We start from the raw sequence: 19,284 nt of genomic DNA, 5'->3' as shown, positions 1-19,284 counted from the left end.
GTGATTATATGCTTAAGATAAGTTAAAAAGTTAGAAGATGGGTTCACCCTCCAACAACTATTGAGAAGAAAAGATTTAATTTGTATTTAAAGGAGCTTAAAGGACTTTTTAAAAATTTGATATTCTCAAGGTCAAACAAGTGCAGTACATCCCTTGTGGAACAACAAGATCAGAGGCTTTCTAAGTGCTGCCTAAAATCTGATCTTAGTTTATTTCACAGCACAGTTTCATTGTTTCTCAATCTACTGGGTGCTGATGTTTAGTAACTATAAATTCATTAAAGAATGCAGTAAAATTGTGTATGTGTGTGTTTTAAATCATGGTGTATTTTCCCTATCCGAGGGAATACTAAGAGCATACTACCAATCTTTTAGTCAAGCTGAGGAAGGTCTTTTTTTTTTTTTTTTTTTTTGAGGTACTGAAAAAGAATCTTTATATATAGGTGTGCGTGTGTCCGTGCATGCATGTGTGTGTGTGTGTGTGTGTCCCTGTGTCCTCAAACTCCCTACTTAAGAGGATGACCTTGACTCTTGATCTTCCTGCTTCCATCTCCACAGTGCTGTGCAGGTTTGGACCGCTGCCTACAGCTCTCTGAAAGAGGATTGGTCCGCTGTCTACAGCTCTCTGGAAGAGGATTGGTCTGCTGTCTACAGCTCTCTGGAAGAGGATTTGTCCGTATGTTCAAGGTCCACTGATCTATTTGAACTTAATGTTATCAACTTGATGGAGACTTTGTGAAGAAGTTAACCTTGGCACAACAGTTTCTTAGGACAAACATTTCTTTTTATTGTACAATGAATTTGTAGGCACTATTGGTTCAAGAGTGCTTTTAATCTCTGCAGGGAGATTACCTGGGGTTCTTCTTAGCTGCTCAGTAGTAGTAGTTATTTGTGTGTGTGTGTGTCTGTGTGTGGTGTCCTTCTAGGTATTCCTATGTTACTTATGTATCCACATCTATATATCAGACACTCTGTTAGGAAGTACTGAAGACTACAATTAAGGAGTAGGAGATCTATTGCTGATGGGACACTGGACCTGGCGGCCCGACCTCTGGGCTTATCCTGCCTGCAGTGTCACAGCACCTTAAGGAACAGAAGCAGAACACCTCCTGGCTCTCGGCCCCAGGATGCACGTTTGCCTTGGCCTCCGCCCCGCCTGGCGTCGCTCGTCAGCACTGCGGGCCACGCCCCTGCGCACGGGTTGGGTCCCAGCCACATGATGAAACTTCCCGCACGCGTTACAGAAGCCCGGCGACTCTAAGGTGGGAAGCGGCCTCCAACCGGTCTTGTCACTGCGCTGCCTCTGCTCCACCTTCTCTGGCCCTGGCCGCTAGTGCTCAGGTAAGCGGGAGCCGGGTGCTCAGCGCGGAGCGCTCTGCTCGCCTGGGAGGCCGGAGGATGTGCTGTCCGCGCGGGCACATGTCCCGGGAGTTCGGATGCGGAGCGCTCGGGTCCGGCGCCAGACCGATGCTGCGGTGCAGCGCGAGGCAGGGCGGGGCGGGCGCGGGGCGATTGTTGCGCACCTAGGACGGAGCTGCCAGGAAAGCTTTCATGTGAGCGAAGTGCAGCGCGGAGGCAGGGCCGCTCCAGACAGAAGGCGAAGGTGGCCTTCATTTAGACACCATAAATATTTTTTTTTACTGTATGACGTCTAGATCTGGGAAATTTCAGCCATCCGAAGGTTTTGCCTGGGACTAGGTGGACGCTTGCACAAGACCAGCTGTAATTGGGAGCCCCAGGCTAGTGTAGGGGTCTCGCTCTCCAGCAGGACAGAGGCTCTACCAAGCTCTAGAGCGAGTGTCTCTGGGTCTGTCTGGATCCGGATTTCTGAGCACTCACTCACCTCGCTGCTCAGGCCCTTCCTCCACTCCAGTTCCATACTCGCAGCCACGCCGGGAAAAATCTGTTTAAGGAGACAGGCAACCAAGTACGGGAAAAGGCAAAGGAATTGGCGTGCTTTTTTTTTTTTTTTTTTTTTTTTCTTAATTATGGATAGCTATTTCACAGGTCTAGTTTCAGATAAGATAACTTTTAAAATACACGGGCGAGTTTGATTTTTCGTTGCCTGTGGCCTACGGGTTTTAACAGCTAACTCTTCGTTGATTGATGTCAGTACTATAATATTCATTTGAAGTAAGACTTGCACAAGGCCACGGGTTGATTATTGAGGTCTTAAGGTGATCCAGTGGAGTTTAGAACTATCAGTTCAGTGTACGAAAGCGGCGCTGTCCAGCGGGGAGCCTGTGCTCTTTCATAGACTGACCCCTAGAAATGCTGGCTAGTCTGAACTGAGATGTGGTAAGAGTGTAATGTGTCGATTTCGATGATTATGAAAACCGAACGCTTGATGTTTTGATGTTTGATTGCAGCCTCTAACCACTAAAGTATCCCTCCAGCCCGGTTTTAATAATTTAGGAAAAGTAGTGTAAATATAATTAATTTTGATTATATTGTATTGGTTGTCGTATTTAGGGTGTGTCATGTTAAGGTATGTTTAAAATTAGTTTTAATGTTTTCTCTTGTCTTCTTAATGAGCTTTATTAGTATATTAAAATTTCACATATGGCTCACTGGCCAGTACTGCTGCAGAAGTTAACCAGGAAAGGAGGAAATTTACAGACAACAGTGAGGAAAATATGGTACAAGAGGGCCTCTGAGTCCGATTACAAAGGAGTTTGAATTTCCTTACTCCTGCTGAAGGAAAGAATTTTAAACTTTTCTTTACACTTCAATGTAGTGCCTGGCATATGTTTTGCATACCAGACAGTTCATTAAAGAGCCTTAAGACCTAGGTAAATGGTTCTCGGTGATCATAATTGATTTTCAGAGCGCTTTGTTAGCCCACTTCCCTTTCCCTTTTATTAGACATAGATTCTTTTCTCATATAATACTATCTGAACAGTTTCCCACCTCTCTACTTATAGTGTCTCCCCACCTCTCCCCTCTGAATTCACCCCTTTTCTGCCTCTCATTAGAAAAGGATAGGCTTCTAAGAGGCAAGCAACAAAATAGAATAAAATACAGTAAGGTGAGATAAAAGGGAAACCATCATATTGAGGTTGGACAACAGAAACCAACAGAAAGATAAAAAGATCCCGAAGAGAAGGCGCAGGAATCAGAGACCCGGATTCACAGTTCAGTCAGGAGTCCCATAAACGCACTCAACTGAAAGTTAGAATACTGTGAGTTCTCAGCCTTCCCGATGCTGCCGCCCTTTAATACAGAACACTGAAGTGAACCCCAGCCATAACATCATGTTCCTAGCTACTTCATCACGGCAGCTTTGCTACTGTTTTGAGTCATATTGTAAATATGTAAATATGTTTTCTGTTGGTCTTAGGCAACCACGGAAAGGGCCCTTTGACCCCAGGGTTGAGAACCGCTGCTATAGTACACATGCAGAGGACCTAGTGGAGACCCGTGCAGGCCCCACGCTTGCTGCTTCGGTCTCGGAGTTCATCGGAGCTTTGCTCGGTTGTTTTAAGAGGACCTTGTTCTGATGTCCTCTGTCTCAGGTTTTTGCAACTCCTTCTGCCTCCTCTTTCTCAGGGTTCCCTGAGCTCTGAGGGTCGGGATTCGATGGAGCCATCTTTTAGCAGTGCGACTAACCCACTTTTCATAGGCATCGAATCAAACACTGCTTATTAATGGCCACTTCTCCTATATCTCTGGATTCTCCTTCTGAATGCGCAGACCGAGCCTATCACAGGCCATTTGGACAGCATGGAAGGGCTATGGGCCTCTTGCACTTCCTCTTCCGGTTGCATTGCTTGATACCACTTTCCGTGGCTTGGTCTGGTTTTACTCAAAGCGCACCAAAGCTTTGATCCAGTCGGAATGTTTCCCAAGGCTTGCTCAGCGTGGGGGGATGGGAGGGTGTAGGTTTCAGAGGATGTGGCCATTTGTTGCAGATTTGCTTTTTGAACAGGATTGCATGTTCAAAGACTCTTTATTGAACTATTTGAACTTCAGATATTTAAATGAAGGATTTGTAGGAATTACTTGCTTCCTGGCTTACAGGGCTTTAATTAAGTTTCCCCCCCTCCAGTGTTGTTTCTAACTAACCAATGCGGCTTTGAGATAAATATTTGAGAGTGTTTTTGTCATTAAGGACACTGGATGTTGAACTTCTCTGTTATTGACACATGGTCTCATACAGTACAGGATGGCCTTGAACCTTTGATCTACCCTGCTTCTACCCTCAGTGCTAGCATTAAGCACTACAGTACCCAGCCATGACAAATATTTTACATCCTCAGTAAACTCAAAATGCTTGTTAGGGTATCTGATATCAGATTATTGTTTCCTTATTCTTCCATAACATTTAGCGAAGTCACTTAGAGGTTAAGCTAGCAGAGTGACATGCCTAAGGATGTATTATACTAGTGTGTGTGTCTCTCTGTGTATACACATGGGTTAATATTACAAAATGGTGCCCACGAGTTGCTGTTTATTCCCTTTGTATTTGACCTGGAAATAGAGAGATGGCATTTAATTATAGAGGCTTAAGAAGAGGCTGTACGAACATGGAGAATCTACCTTTGGGGTGTTTTGAGGTTCTCACCTGGAGTAGCTGGGGCTGGTATCCCACCTAGCTTGGAGCCAGCTACTCCTGCTATTGCTCTTTGGAGCATCCTGGGTTGCAGCTGTGACCTGGATGTTGCTGGGCGTAACCCCCACCAAAAATCCTAAGGTGGGAGAAATGTGAGCTTTGGCTGGGTGCAGGGTTTATGGTTGGATATAAAAGTCATTTGTATTTCTTAATATTTGTAAGCAAATGAAATCACTCCCCTTGTGCCTACCCACCTAATGGGACATTGCAGTAGATAAAGCTGGTTTGTGTCCAACATTTGGAGAGGGTTGTGTAGGTTTCAAGAATCCAGAGTTGCTTATACTCAATGTGAGACCCTGTGCTTCTCTCTGTAGAGTGCCTGCAGTCCGCCTGTAGCATGTGTGGCATCTGGGCCCTCTTCGGCAGCGATGACTGCCTTTCCGTGCAGTGTCTGAGTGCGATGAAGATCGCGCACAGGGGGCCAGATGCATTTCGCTTTGAGAATGTCAATGGATACACCAACTGCTGCTTTGGCTTTCACCGCTTGGCTGTGGTTGACCCGCTGTTTGGAATGCAGCCGATAAGAGTGAGGAAATACCCTTATTTGTGGCTCTGTTACAATGGTGAAATCTACAACCACAAGGCGGTAAGCAGAGTGAAGCTGGGGATGGCTGGCTGGCTATAACTCACCTTCAGACCTATGGTTATGATGTTCATATTTTGTGTCACGCTTTTTTACTTTGTATCTTTTTCTATGTTCTGACTCCTTTGCTCTGGTCTTATACAGAAAACTGACACAGAAAGGTAAAATTAGTTAGATTTTTTTTCAAGTGATTAACATGGAGATGCCAATTCAATTTTTTTCCTGTTATACATTTTAATATTGATTAGGGCAGTGTTAGCTGATGGAGTCCTGTCAGCGAAAATGTCAGGCCTGTGCTCCATTGCAGGTTACGCTAACAGGAGACAGACAAAAAAATCACTGTAAATTGAACTTTCGGAAAGCAAATGCAGAAGTGGTGCACATAGGAAAGCGGTTTGCGGGGATGGGTCTGAGGAAGGGAGACTTAAACTGAGACCTGATAGACAGAGAATACTTGCCAAGCCCCGGACGTGTTTCCCATAGAGGGGGATAGCGTGTGTAGATGCCCAGTGTGGGCGAGAGTGAGTGAGAAGAGGACCCATGGAGCTGGGAAGACAGGACAGTCAGTCTCCTGCTATAGGAGCCTTCCAAGGCCAGGAGCAATTGAGGGCTTAGAGGGGAGAGATAGTCCTGCAATGTTGAGAGGAGGTGAGATTTGCAGTGTTATATAATAGGGCCACTGAGAAAGCGTTTGCAGTTTCACACTTAGTAGGAGCCAAATTGTAGAAAGGTGGCCGGAGGCACTGAAGTGTGTTAAGCAAGACTTGCAGCATTGAAACTCTCTGGTGTCTAGAGAACAGGAGCGAGTGAGGGGCAGAAATGCTGATCTCGGAAACCAGATATGGTACGGACCATCCAAGCCAGGATTATTTGACTTGTTTTTCATAAGGAAAAAGAATTAAATCTTTAATTTATGAGTGCTTGTACAAATACCACCCCTTGTTATATTTGCAAACTTGTTAACCCCTCCCCAACTTCTAGTTGCTTCAGAGCAATGTGCCTGAGTACTGGGTATTGTTACTGCCTGTCTGTATTTATCTCCAGGCCTGCGTGGTCCCTTTAGGCTGAATAATTCTAGTATGGTACACCATAATGTGTTTCCTCTAAAATATGTAATCATTTGTCATTTAATAATCAGAACATTCTCCTAGCTAACGTTAATTCCCAACCTAAGACTATAACATCTAATAATATAATAATAATATAATCTAATAATATAATATCTAATATCAAGTTCATAGTTAAGCTTCTCCAAATGTCCCTAGAATACATTTAGCTGTGTTTTTGTTTGGCTTTGCCTTTTTGTTTTTATTTTTTTGGTGTGTGTGTGTGTGTGTGTGTGTGTGTGTGTGTGTGTGTGTGTGTGTGTGTGTGTTTTCATGCTTATGCACCCCTGTTTGGTTTTGTTTGTTTGGTAGGGCAGATTTCAGTCAAGGTTTAGTCATTTGGCCATGCTGTTTCATGGTAAATTTTGAGACTTCTGTGCCTATCTTTCATTGGTAGGGGTTTATCTTTATTCCTGGACAATGGTTTTAATTTGCCAGTTTGCTTGCTTATAGGGGCATTGTCAAAGCAGGGTTCTCATCTGAAGCCTTTAACCACTTAGCAAATATACCTTCATAAAGGGCTTCTGTATGCAAAGCTCAATGCTCTAGGATGAACCCGGTACAGAGGAAAGTTAAGGAAAGCAGTGAGGGGTGAGGTGGAGTTTGGGTCTCAGTAAGTCAAGCCAGTGTACCTGAGAGGATGAGGTTGCGCTCTGTCAGTATCACCCTTCATCTTGTCTTCCTGAAGTGAGGTTAGCACATATCTTGGCTTATGGTTTACTTGGACAGTGTTGCTGCTGCTTATTAATTTTGTTAACAATTTAAAAGGCAATATCTTAAAAACATGCCTTTTAAAAATTAGGTAATGTTATATTTGCAGAGACTTTCTGCTGTTTCTACCAAGCATCCAAACTTAAACAAATGCGACTGCTACAAACTTGTCTAAGAGTAGAATGCACAACTTCAGCCATAAGTATTTTTCAGAATGCACCTTCAAAGTTCGTCTTCACCTCCTGCTTATAAGCCAGGGGCCCAGAACAAGTCCGAGGCCGGTGTGGCTTTAGGAAGGTGGCAGGACATGTGTGCAGCACAGAAGCGTCCATTCCAGAGTTAGAGTTAGTACTCGGCAGTTGTTAGTGAAGGGACGAGTGCTTTCTGAGAAAATTATCATTGAAAATGAGAGTGGAAGCGATGTTCATTATTTTCAAATGCTGTAGGGTGCTCCCACCCAGAGGGGTAGATTTTTGGGGTTGAAGAGATGCCTCAGCAGTTGAATCTGTTCTTCCAGAGGTGCTTAGTTCAATTCCCAGCACACACATGGTGGCTCGGGACCATCTAGAAAAGAAACTGAAGCATGTAGGTGTACACACTGCAGAACACTCACACATAAAATCAATAAAGTAAACAGAGGGGTAGATTTTTCAAACCCCACCTACCTGAGCCAGGACGACCCTGACCAGTCCTTAGCTTGGAAGAATGGCCAGCCGGTACTGTAAGAGAGGCAGCTAAAGCACGTGTTTTAACAGTTCTGTGAATGCTTTCCACAGAGGACCACGCGGTAGGGATGGAAAGACCTAACGCGTGGCTGGTGTGCTAGTGTAGTAGAAACTGTCAGAATCTGGGCCCAACTCAAGCCTTTTCACTTTGCTGACAGAGACAGTGGAGGGCCCATTGCTGTTCCTGTGCGGCCTATCTATGATCATTTTCTCTGTCCCTGAGAAGTAGCTTTAATATCCCACTATTCAGGAAGGTCTGGCTGTTGTCCTCTCCTGAGGACCAGCAGCTTGGGTCTGGGCTCTGCCGTTGTGATGGATTCCTTTGCATTTGTCAGTAAGGGGTGGCCACTAGGTTTTCCTTTTGCTGAATATTTCAAGGGAGGTCTTTGAGGATTAGCTGGAAGGGCCTCTCAGCCGATTCTGCATCTCAAACCAAAAGTCAACAGTTGTTGATAACACATTTTTGCTCCATGGTAACAAGGCAAACTGTTCTCCAAGTGTGTTGGCATGTCCTTATCTATATTCTTGGTTTCTACCTTCAAAGATCAGAGCAAACACTGGTGGGAAATGTTTATGAAAAATTATACCTATGATGAACATGCCCATGTCTTTACACCCTGCACAATATTGCATAACAATTGCATCTAAAGTGTTGTATTAAGTTTTTTTTCCCCCTTTGGTTTTTTTTCGAGACAGGGTTTCTCTGTATAGCCCTGGCTGTCCTGGAACTCACTTTGTAGACCAGGCTGGCCTCGAGCTCAGAAATCCGCCTGTCTCTGCCTCCCAAGTGCTGAGATTAAAGGTGAGCGCCACCACTGCTTGGCGTGTTAAGTATTCTAAATCTAGAAAGCATTTAAGTGCACAGGAGGATGTGTATTATATTATATGTAGATAATATTCTATTTCACAAAAAGCACTAGGTCACCTGCAGGTTTTTGTCTTGGGGCTGGGGTCCTAAAGAAAGGATGACTTCCCATGTAAATGTGTATGTGTAACTACAGAGTGTAGACTCTGGGCTGCAATATGTACTTGAATTTCTTCATGTGTCACAGCTCTGATGCCTGACCCTTGTATCCTGTTTATCAGAACACAGTCTTTATCGTCATGGGTTTAGCCTTTATGGTGAAAATTTTTCAGAATTGTGAGTTTAGACAAGGTAGATTTGAATAATGCCATACTTTTTTTTTTCTTTCTCCTTCTTCTTCTTTTTTTTAAATCACTAATGCACACGAGCTGATGCTAGAACACAGATACTGGGTCAGCATCCATAAGGATACTAACTTTTTGTTTGCTCTGCTTCCTTAAGCTACAGCAACGTTTTGAATTTGAATATCAGACCAATGTGGATGGTGAGATTATCCTCCACCTCTATGACAAAGGAGGCATCGAGAAAACCATCTGTATGCTGGACGGGGTGTTTGCATTCATCTTACTGGACACTGCCAATAAGAAAGTATTTCTGGGCAGAGACACCTATGGAGTCAGGCCCTTGTTTAAAGCCATGACAGAAGATGGGTTTCTGGCTGTGTGTTCAGAAGCTAAAGGTAATAATGGAGTTTAACTATTTTTGGTTTGTGTTTCTTCCTGGATCATAGTGAGAATCCCAGAGAGGTGTCAATCAAAAACTTTAAAATGATGAAAGATGAATACTCAGTATGAATAGGATTTGAAATCTTAGTCAATCCTTTCCTCTTTCATGTGTGCGTGTGTGTTGTATACACGTGTGCTCATACATACGCACACGTAGAGACCAGAGACTTAACATTAGACATGGTAATTTTATTTTATTTAATCCGCCTTCCTCTGCCTCCTGAGTACCAGGATTAAAGATATGCACCATCGTGCCAGTCTCCATTTTAATTCTTGACACGGTCTCTTTGCACTTAGAACTCACTCACTCACGTTCCTGATTTAGTGGCTGAGCTCCAGGTCTCCACCTGCCTTCTTCGTCCTGCCCCACCTATCCTAGAAATAAAGATGCAGGATGCTGCTACCAGGTTCTCCATGGGGCCTGGGGATTAAATCTCAGTTCCTCAGGCTTGCTTAGCATGGGGCTTGGCAGGCACCTTATTCACTCAGTCTTTCTGCAGCACCCGGTTCTTCTGGCCTCTAGGAGGTGAGCACATTTTTTCTTCATGCAAAGTATCTCTGCCATGGTTTATAGATAGAGCCAAGCAACCACAGACTTGGTCACAGTGGCTCAAATGCTTGCGCTAAAATAATATTTCTTTTACATTTCTTATCTTGGGTATATTATTATAGCAATAGATACCTTAACTTGTTATACTCAGTATAATACACCTACTTAGCATTATTTTTCTGGCAGTAAACTTTGTAATCATCTTTGGTCTCTTACCTAGATAGCAAGTTTTCTGTAGTGTAGTTTGCCATTTTTTGAATCCTTTGCCACTTAGTCTTCAGATTTTACATTACTTGAAACCAGGATCTTGATCTGCATGCTAACCAAAGTGTGGGTATTAAATATGCTTCCCTTGGTCTGTCAGCAGACAGCATAGGGCATTCTACATCAGTTACCTAAAATCCCGTCAGGGAAACCTGGCAAAGGAAATATAAAGCAGGATGGACTCCTGCTTCTGCGGGCTATCTTTTGGACTTTTAGACCTGATGATGGCTTGATACGGACCTGGAATCCCACCAGCAGTTTACTCTCTGCAGTTTGTTTTCTGCATCCTTAACTCTGTCCTTTTCTAGACTGCCTAGCGACCTTTACATTACTATGATAAGAAATCACGACCAAGACAAGACTTTATTTGGAGCTTAGAGTTTCAGAGGGCTAGGGTCTATGAGGTCATGATGGGGAACATGGAAGCAGGCAGGCAGCGGCTGGGAGCTTACATCTTTTTTTTTTTTTTAAAGATTTATTTATTTATTTATTATATGTAAGTACACTGTAGCTGTCCTCAGACATTCCAGTCAGATCTCATTACAGATGGTTGTGAGCCACCATGTGGTTGCTGGGATTTGAACTCCTGACCTTCGGAAGAGCAGTCGGGTGCTCTTACCCACTGAGCCATCTCACCAGCCCCCGGGAGCTTACATCTTGATCCACAAGCATGAGGCAGAGAGCTGACTGGGAATGATGCGGGCTTTTGAAACCTCAAAGCTTATTCCTAGTGATGCCCCTGTAAGAAGGCCACACTTCCCAATCCTTCCCAAACAGTTCTATTGACTGGGGGCCAAGTGGATATGCTCTGTAGGGGTCCTATTGAATCCACCACACAGATCCCATTGGAGTGCTGCTTCCTTAACCAGGCTTTAAAACCATCTCATCGTGGTGATCTGCCTAAGACCTTTCAGTTGGCTGCATCACATCCTCTATGGGGTGAACAGCATTTGAGCTCTGCCAGCTAGTGAGCACACTGCATTCCTTTGACCTTTGAATTCAATGTACACAGATTGGGTTATAAGACTCATAGTACATTATAACAAATATCTGTGTAGATAGCCTGTTTATCTATTTATTACACAACATTGGCTTTTGTGCAGATCACGGTGGTGTCAGGGTAGCTACTGTCTTTAAGAACTGCCTACAGTTACATTCTATGGCTTTCTCATACACATTCTATGACAGCCATGAAGGGGTGGGTACTGGCTTCTGAGTACCAGTAGTGTATCATTTTACGTGGTAAAGACTTGAGAACCATTGGTCTCTCAAAATACCATGCCAGTTAACATGAAGTTAACATTCTGATTTCTCTTTTTTCTCAGATTTATATTTCCTCTTGTTTATGTTCTGACAGAAAATAGGCCTTCCCTTTAAAAAGCTTTTTTCTTTGAAAACTTTATAAATGTCTAAAAGACAGGTTTCAGAAAATTCAGCTAGGTAAAGGAATGGGATGATGAAGACTTTCATTTTAATAAAGGTATCAGGGCCTTTCAGGTGGGAGAGAGGATTGTCTCAGAGGATGTTATTGTAACGACGAGACATACACTAGTTAAAAGGTGATGTTTGGAATTTTTATCTTGCTATGTTAGGAAATTATCTCGTAAGGAATCATCTTCCTATTGCATCAAATGACTGCAAATCCATGCTGTTTTGTGTTCTGTCTCCATGTCATTCTTGCTTCTTCAGGAGAGATGCTAGGGTATGGGGTAATTATTTCCCCTCCCACCTTTTTTGTATAATGGATATGCGTTTGTACTTAAGGGGGAAAGTATGGGTTAGAGTGTACTAGCTCACTGCACAGGCTGCAGAGAAGCACCTAATTGCATACGTTGCTGTTTTCCATTTATAGGCCTTGTTTCCTTAAAACACTCCACCACTCCCTTCTTAAAAGTGGAGCCCTTCCTTCCTGGACACTATGAAGTTTTGGATTTAAAACCAAATGGCAAAGTTGCGTCTGTGGAAATGGTCAAATACCATCACTGTACGGATGAACCATTGCATGCCATCTATGACAGCGTGGAGAAACTCTTCCCAGGTGACTAGTGCCCATGACCAAACCCCAGAACTCTAGCTCACCCCTGACAACTCAGGGCCATTTGCGCCGTTTTCAATGATGTTGGTTTTAAGATGTTCCTCTTTGATTTGGAGGTGGAGCGATCTCCGTGAGTGAGGGAGAGCCATCACAATGATGTAGTAGACTGCTTGCCTCATCTCAGTCAGCTTAGCCTCAGCTTGTTTGTGGCGGTTCCATTTACTTTCTGTGTTGTTAGGCTTTGACCTAGAGACCGTGAAGAACAATCTGCGTATCCTTTTTGACAACGCTATCAAGAAACGCTTGATGACAGACCGGAGGATTGGCTGCCTTTTATCAGGTGAAGTCACTTTAAAAAATAAAAACATCTTACTGGTGTTTAAATGAAATGATTTGTAGCTGGCACTGAGCTTTGAATGTTAAAGGCCTACTATATAGTTTCATGTTTCATTTTCTATAGACGTGTTTATAAACTGCATTTGTTAGGGTTAGAGCTTGTTGGTCCTCATCCCCTAGACTCCTGTGTATTGATCTTTTAAGCCAGTTTAGATGCAGTTGCCATTGTAAGGGGACAAGAAAATGTATGTATTCACACACACATACACATACATATACATATGTATGTGTACATACATACACACATACATATATATATATATATATATATATATATATATATATATATACATACACACACACACAGACACATACATATATACATACATACACACACACTTCATTTCACTTCACTATAAATCTTACTAAAGCTGATTTCTGTTTATAAAACTCAGAGATCTTCATAGTCAAATGCCAATCCAGATGTTTAGCAGGTGTGTGATTATCTTTGCCCTGATTAATGTATGCCTGCAACCATCAAGTTTATTTTCATGCTGCAGGGGGCCTGGACTCGAGCTTGGTTGCTGCCTCTCTGCTGAAGCAACTCAAGGAGGCCCAAGTTCAGTATCCTCTCCAGACATTTGCTATTGGCATGGAGGACAGCCCCGATCTCCTGGCCGCTAGAAAGGTACAGCACAACCTGCCCATCGTATAGACTCAGAACTTAGCCCAATTGTTAGGACGAAAATCAAGCTGAAGTCGTCCTCGTGTGCCTGTTGTGTTACTATGAGAAAGGTCATGCTAGAAAGCAACAGGGTGAGGAACGGATTCACGTGGCTTACATATCCCGAGTTGTAGTCCACTGACGAAATCTAGGTGGGAATTTGAGGCAGAAGCCTGTAGGCAGGAACTGCAGCAGAGACCATGGAGGGGCACTGCTTAGTTGTTGGTTTGCTCCTCCTGGCTCCTGATCCTTCATTTCCCATCTTGAGTTTTCTGCTTTGTCTTTCCTCCGTGGACTGTGACTCAGATAAACCAAATAAACTCTTTCCTTTCCAAGTTGATGTTGGTCACGATCTTTGTGACAGACAAGCCATAGAGAACAACTAGGATAGGGACTGGTGCCAGGATATCAGCTCGCATCTTGTTTTCTTATGAAGCATATGCATTACAAGCAGATATTGTACATGCAATGCCGTGTGTGGAAGATGGCGTGCTGCTCTGTAAAGACCTAGAATGACTGAGAGAAGCCTCGAGGAGAATTCCAATTCGACAGGAAAAGGCTATATATGTAGGGATACCATGCTGGATATAAAATTAGGCATTTCAGTACAGTACAAGGGAGATGATGGTCAAAAGGGAGAAATGAGGCAGGTTAAGTAAAATAGGAGAGAGTGGTGTGCTGATTGGGACTCTGGACTGTCAGTCTGTAGCTTTGATTTGAAGAGAGCCAATGTGGTTGAGTGGGGAGTGAGGGCCAGGCAGAGGCACCTGGCTTGCTTTAGGTAGCATGTGGCTGTGCCTGCATCTATCTCCTCTTACAGAAGGGGCCTGCACCTCCTCTTATTGAAAGGCCTGCACCGCCCCTTACCAAGGCGGTCTGGAGAGACCTTGAGTCATCTTCAGCTTTGTTTCTTTTCACCATGTTTACCTTGAGAGGAACTGGCCTGTTTCATTTTCTAAAGTGGTTCTTTAACAAATCTATGGAGTTTTTCTTCACAATCAGGTGGCAAATTATATTGGAAGCGAGCATCATGAAGTCCTTTTTAACTCTGAAGAAGGCATTCAGGCCCTGGATGAAGTCATATTTTCCTTGGAAACTTATGATATTACGACAGTTCGGGCATCTGTGGGTAAGGGATTTTATTATAGGGAAAAGCGTTTTAATACTGAAACAGTAGAAGGTTTAACATGATTTCAGCTTAAGAAATATTGTCTAAATATGAATACTAGCAAAGTTCCTATATTGTTAATAATACTATAATATAGTGATAAGACCATTTAAAAGCGCCCTGAATTTCTTTCGACTGGAGGAAGTGCTTAATGAATATAATCAGATCATCTGAACACTGAATTTACAAGGTCAGCTCGGCCTGTGGTCTTAAAGAATGCTTCATAAAAATAAAAGCAGCTCACATCTGCTAAGCACATACTTCATGCTAGGTTCTGTCTCCCATACTTCATATGAATTATTTGTTACCTCAGAACTAACTCATCATAACCAGGATTCCAGCACCCAGGAGGTTGAGGCAGGGGGATTGCTGGGCTGTCAGCATATGGTATGACCATAGAATGGACACATATTTTGGCTCCCTTTCTCTCATCTTCTCTGTTTAAAATATCTTGGATGATATAGTTGGGCCACAGTACATAACATTATTATGTATAATAATCTGGTGTGCTTCCTAGTGCATGTAAAAGCTATGGCTACAGTGTACTATGGTCAACTAAGTACCTTTATTTAGGAATATCTTATTGTTGTTGATCATCTAAGCTGTGGAAAATGATACAGTGTATTTGCTTAGTGCAGGATTGCCAGACTTTTCATTTGTAAGAAATTAACTTCCTCTGAGATACAATAAAGCTAAGCATAGTAAAACAAGATAGGCCTGTAGATGTGTGTAGGTTGTGTTCAAATGCTATCATTTTACAAGGAGTTGGGTATCTGAAGATATGTGTAGCTGTTTGGTTCCCAGAACCAATCCCAAATGAATAATGAGGGAACACTGTTCTTAATAAAATGGGGAAATCGGTCCATGTTACAGTACATTTTCTCTAACGGGTCCTCATGTAGATGTATAATAAGTATTCCATCACACAGCTTACCAGTTACTAGCTATTATTGTCATGCAAGCAACACTACTTCTATCTGGCGAACACATTCTAAGATTAGAAATGTAACACAAATCAGACCCAATTTTGTTGAACCTCTAAAATTTTACTAGCTGAGTGAGTCCTTTTAAAAACTCACTTTGGAGTGTGATAAAATACCTTGGGTATTACAGTGATTTGGTCTCCTGAAGCATCATAGTTAAATACTCACACGTATAGCACATCTGTGGTTAAATTTTTATGAGGTGGAAGCAGAGTTAGAAGAATGTCTCTCCTAAGAAGGATAAAAATGAGATTGGAGGAGACAGATGGTAGTGTAGAGAGATGGTAGTGTAGAGCTATCTACCAAGTAGACATAGCACAATATTGTACAGAGCCTTCTTAATCAAATGTGGGATTTGGAAATGAGGGGTGGAAATGGAAAAGAACGAAACAATTAAAAGTAAGCTATTTCCATTAGTCTGCTTTCTGTTACAATAATGGATAATGCCAGATGAGAAACTTTAGAAAGCCCAACAGCATGGCATGTTGGTGGGTGGCATCAGGAGTGGCACATGAGAAAGGCATCTCATAGTGATCCCAGGCATTGGAGACAAGAGATGGGCTCTGTCCTAAATAATTGAATCAGGAGAAATCATTTGATGCTTGAGGAGCAAGGAACCCCAACCACACCTTATCTTCCACTTCTCCACCATGGATCACACCACCACATGGAGACCAAACTGCATCCAAAGCATTGCAAGGCCACGCCTTACTCTACTGTGTTAGTACACATGCCGTGGTATTCAGGCATTTGAGTGGTTCAATCCAGCAAACATTTAACATAGAAAGTCTTGTTCTAAGAACATAGCTTTGCAACCTGTTTGTAAAACATGACAGTGGATTGCAGGCTATTTTATTGTTTAGGTTGGATTGACAGCTTGTAGATGACTTACAAATTTCCGATCCTTTTGGAAGCTGCTTTAATACTTATACTAACTCAGTCCAACAAGACACTCCAGCCTACTGTTGCTTCTGAAGACAACAATGACATCGCCATTGATTTCTCTTTCATTTAAGGCATGTATTTAATTTCCAAGTATATTCGGAAGAACACAGACAGCGTGGTGATCTTCTCCGGAGAGGGGTCAGATGAACTTACACAGGGCTATATATATTTCCACAAGGTAAGCGCTCTGAACTGAAACGATGGCCAGGCTAAGTTAGGAAGTCAGAATCACTTGACCCTTTCTATTCTGTCCTTATGATTTGTTGTAGTTTTAGAGTGTATTTGTGTTTGTGTTTAAGAATTGATGCTATCTATCTGTCTGTCTGTCCGTCCGTCCGTCTGTCTATCTATATATTTATAGGAGAAAGAAGACTTAATAGTATCAGATACTTTTTATTCTTAAACACGAGAATTGCTTTTGTATTTTATCTGTCTGACTGTCTGTCTATTGATTTTTTTTTTTCAAGACAGGGTCTCATTAAGTAGCTCTGGTTGTTGAGAAACTCACTTTATAGACCAGACTGGCCTCTGCTTCCCAAGTGCTGGGATGCAAGGCACTGTGTCTGTTGCCCAGGGCACTCATTTAATTTGTTTTCACACTAAGCACTTCGGAGGATGGATGGGTCGGTCTTGTAAAACATTGCTGGCCTCTGAAGTCATTTACTCACATCCTATACCCTCCTCTTAAGCTTTCTGCCTTACTCATTCTTTATTTCATATGTAAGAGGGGAAAATGAAGGCTGCCTGTGTGCCAAAGGAAGGCACTCACCTTCGTTTGTTAAATAGGCTCCTTCCCCTGAGAAGGCCGAGGAGGAGAGTGAGAGACTGCTGAAGGAACTCTACCTGTTTGATGTTCTCCGGGCCGACCGCACTACTGCTGCACACGGGTAACTTTAAAATCAGTTGTAAAACCAACAAGGGAGAAGGGGGAAGTAGCTTAAATGAGATCAGTTGCTTATTTTGAGTTTCTTTCGGCTGGCTGCAAAGTATGGTTTTCAGCAAAGTTTGTCCCCTAAAAGCTGTGCTATGGCCTGGACACTATCACCGGGGTGTGGAGAGATCATGTCCTGTGGGTATGCCAGGCAGGTTTTGTGTCACTAGATCATAACAGCAATGGGCCGTTTCTGGCCTAGAGGGAAGGCTGCAGCGGCTTCTTGGAAACATTTTAGAGCATTTGGAGTATTGCTTCTGGTAGCAAATACTACGTGCCTGCCAAGCCAGTTTGCTGCATCTGGGAGGAGAAATGCAATCTTCATGCATTCATTCATTTGTTGATAGGACTATAGAATAAAAATAAGTTTCTTTGGAGCCATTTCTTCTTGCCCAGGGTTTCTAGGGTTAACTGGGCTTGTTGAAGAATAGAAGAGCTTTACTGTGCAGGATAAAGACTTGCCTTTCAACATTTTCAGTTCCTCTACTGAACCATATTTGGCTTACGAATGGTCTGGAATCATAGTTATGACCTGCCTGCATGTCCTGACGAGTGTCACTGGGACTTTTGTACATATGATGGTATGAATATTCATATACCCTCATGACCAGGTCACTCATGATAATTAACGTTTTATAGAAACAGGTAATTTTTCATAGGCGCAGAAGGAAAGAAATACTTTAAGACAGAAAGCTTCCCTCCCTAGATGCTGGTTTTATTTCAAGTACAAACATTAGTATGTGGCTAATCATGCAGTGTGGTCCCTAGGAGGCTGGAATGTAACTCTTTCTTCTCCATGACTCAGTCTGGGGAGGTTGTCAGGAAGCCGTGCCAGCCATCTGACTCAGATTGTCTTCTGTTTTCCCCAAGTCTCGAACTGAGAGTCCCCTTTCTGGATCATCGGTTTTCTTCCTATTACCTGTCTCTGCCGCCAGATATGAGAATTCCAAAAGTAGGTATATCAACCCTGGATAAAACCCCCAAATATTGTTGGTTCCTCCGGCGACTTCACTGACCCTCCTTGTGTGCTCCTGTCAGAATGGCATAGAAAAACATCTCCTGAGAGAGACTTTTGAGGACTGCAACCTGCTACCCAAAGAGATTCTCTGGCGACCCAAAGAAGCCTTCAGTGATGGGATCACCTCAGTCAAGAACTCCTGGTTCAAGATTTTGCAGGACTATGTTGAACATCAGGTCTGTCTTTAAAGATATATATTCTGGAACAATAATAGTTTAATAGAGAGCTGGGATCTCTGTTTGCCTTTCGTTTGAATAGTTGTATCTAAAGGAGAGTCAGAGTTCCTGCAAGGAATATGTCTTTTATAAGCTTTATGTAATAATTAAGGAAAATGAAGGACTATAAAGTAGTATTGATGATCAAAAGAAAAGGGATAGAGGGAAGACTTCCAATTCATTGCTGATCATTTTGCACGTCTGGGTACCTGATGAGTACAAATGAGTCAAACACTGAGCCTCTAAGTATTAATATGCATGAGAGCTTTTAAAAAGTCACTGTCTGTTTATTATGGCTTGCTTTGGCACTTTCTAAATAATGAGTGACGTAAAGGGTCTTGTTGCTTCATAGCATGCCTTAACTTTTTTTTGGTCACCATCAGAGCAAATACACATCGAAATGTTTTATGTTCCTACTTTATCTTATAGGTTGATGATGAGATGATGTCTGCAGCCTCCCAGAAGTTTCCCTTCAATACTCCCAAAACTAAGGAAGGCTACTTCTACCGTCAGATCTTTGAACGCCATTACCCAGGCCGGGCTGATTGGCTGACTCATTATTGGATGCCTAAGTGGATCAATGCTACTGACCCTTCTGCCCGCACTCTGACCCATTATAAGTCAGCTGCCAAAGCTTAGGCACTCTCTACACTCTTGTGTAAAAGTAAATGTTTCTTCCGGCTCTGAAGGTCGAGACAGCGACACAATCAGAAAGAATGAGACTCAGCCATCAGTCACCCAGGCTTACTTAGGCATGAAAAGAAATAAAAGTTTCACATCTGAAATGCC

At 42.8% G+C, this 19,284-nt stretch overlaps 1 protein-coding gene across 3 annotated transcripts; it reads left to right on the top strand.

Moving 5' to 3' along the window:
* Positions 1–1,239: 1,239 nt before the first annotated feature.
* Positions 1,240–19,284, top strand: Asns (asparagine synthetase). Of its 3 annotated transcripts, none has more exons than NM_012055.4 (12): positions 1,240–1,340; positions 4,926–5,197; positions 9,043–9,280; positions 11,993–12,178; positions 12,414–12,515; positions 13,072–13,199; positions 14,238–14,364; positions 16,403–16,509; positions 17,118–17,218; positions 18,133–18,214; positions 18,301–18,456; positions 18,925–19,284. In NM_012055.4, exons 2-12 carry the CDS (start codon positions 4,949–4,951, stop codon positions 19,132–19,134), a joined length of 1,686 nt encoding a protein of 561 aa, NP_036185.1. In that variant the 5' UTR covers positions 1,240–1,340; positions 4,926–4,948; the 3' UTR covers positions 19,135–19,284. The 3 variants fall into 3 exon arrangements, with proteins under 3 accessions (NP_036185.1, XP_006505156.1, XP_006505155.1); XM_006505093.4 differs by lacking the exon at positions 1,240–1,340 and adding an exon at positions 1,522–1,926; XM_006505092.4 differs by lacking the exon at positions 1,240–1,340 and adding an exon at positions 1,539–1,602.

The sequence above is a fragment of the Mus musculus genome, chromosome 6 (genome assembly GCF_000001635.26).
Source record: "Mus musculus strain C57BL/6J chromosome 6, GRCm38.p6 C57BL/6J".
NCBI lineage: Eukaryota > Metazoa > Chordata > Mammalia > Rodentia > Muridae > Mus > Mus musculus.
This window is presented reverse-complemented; position numbering and strand designations above follow the sequence as displayed.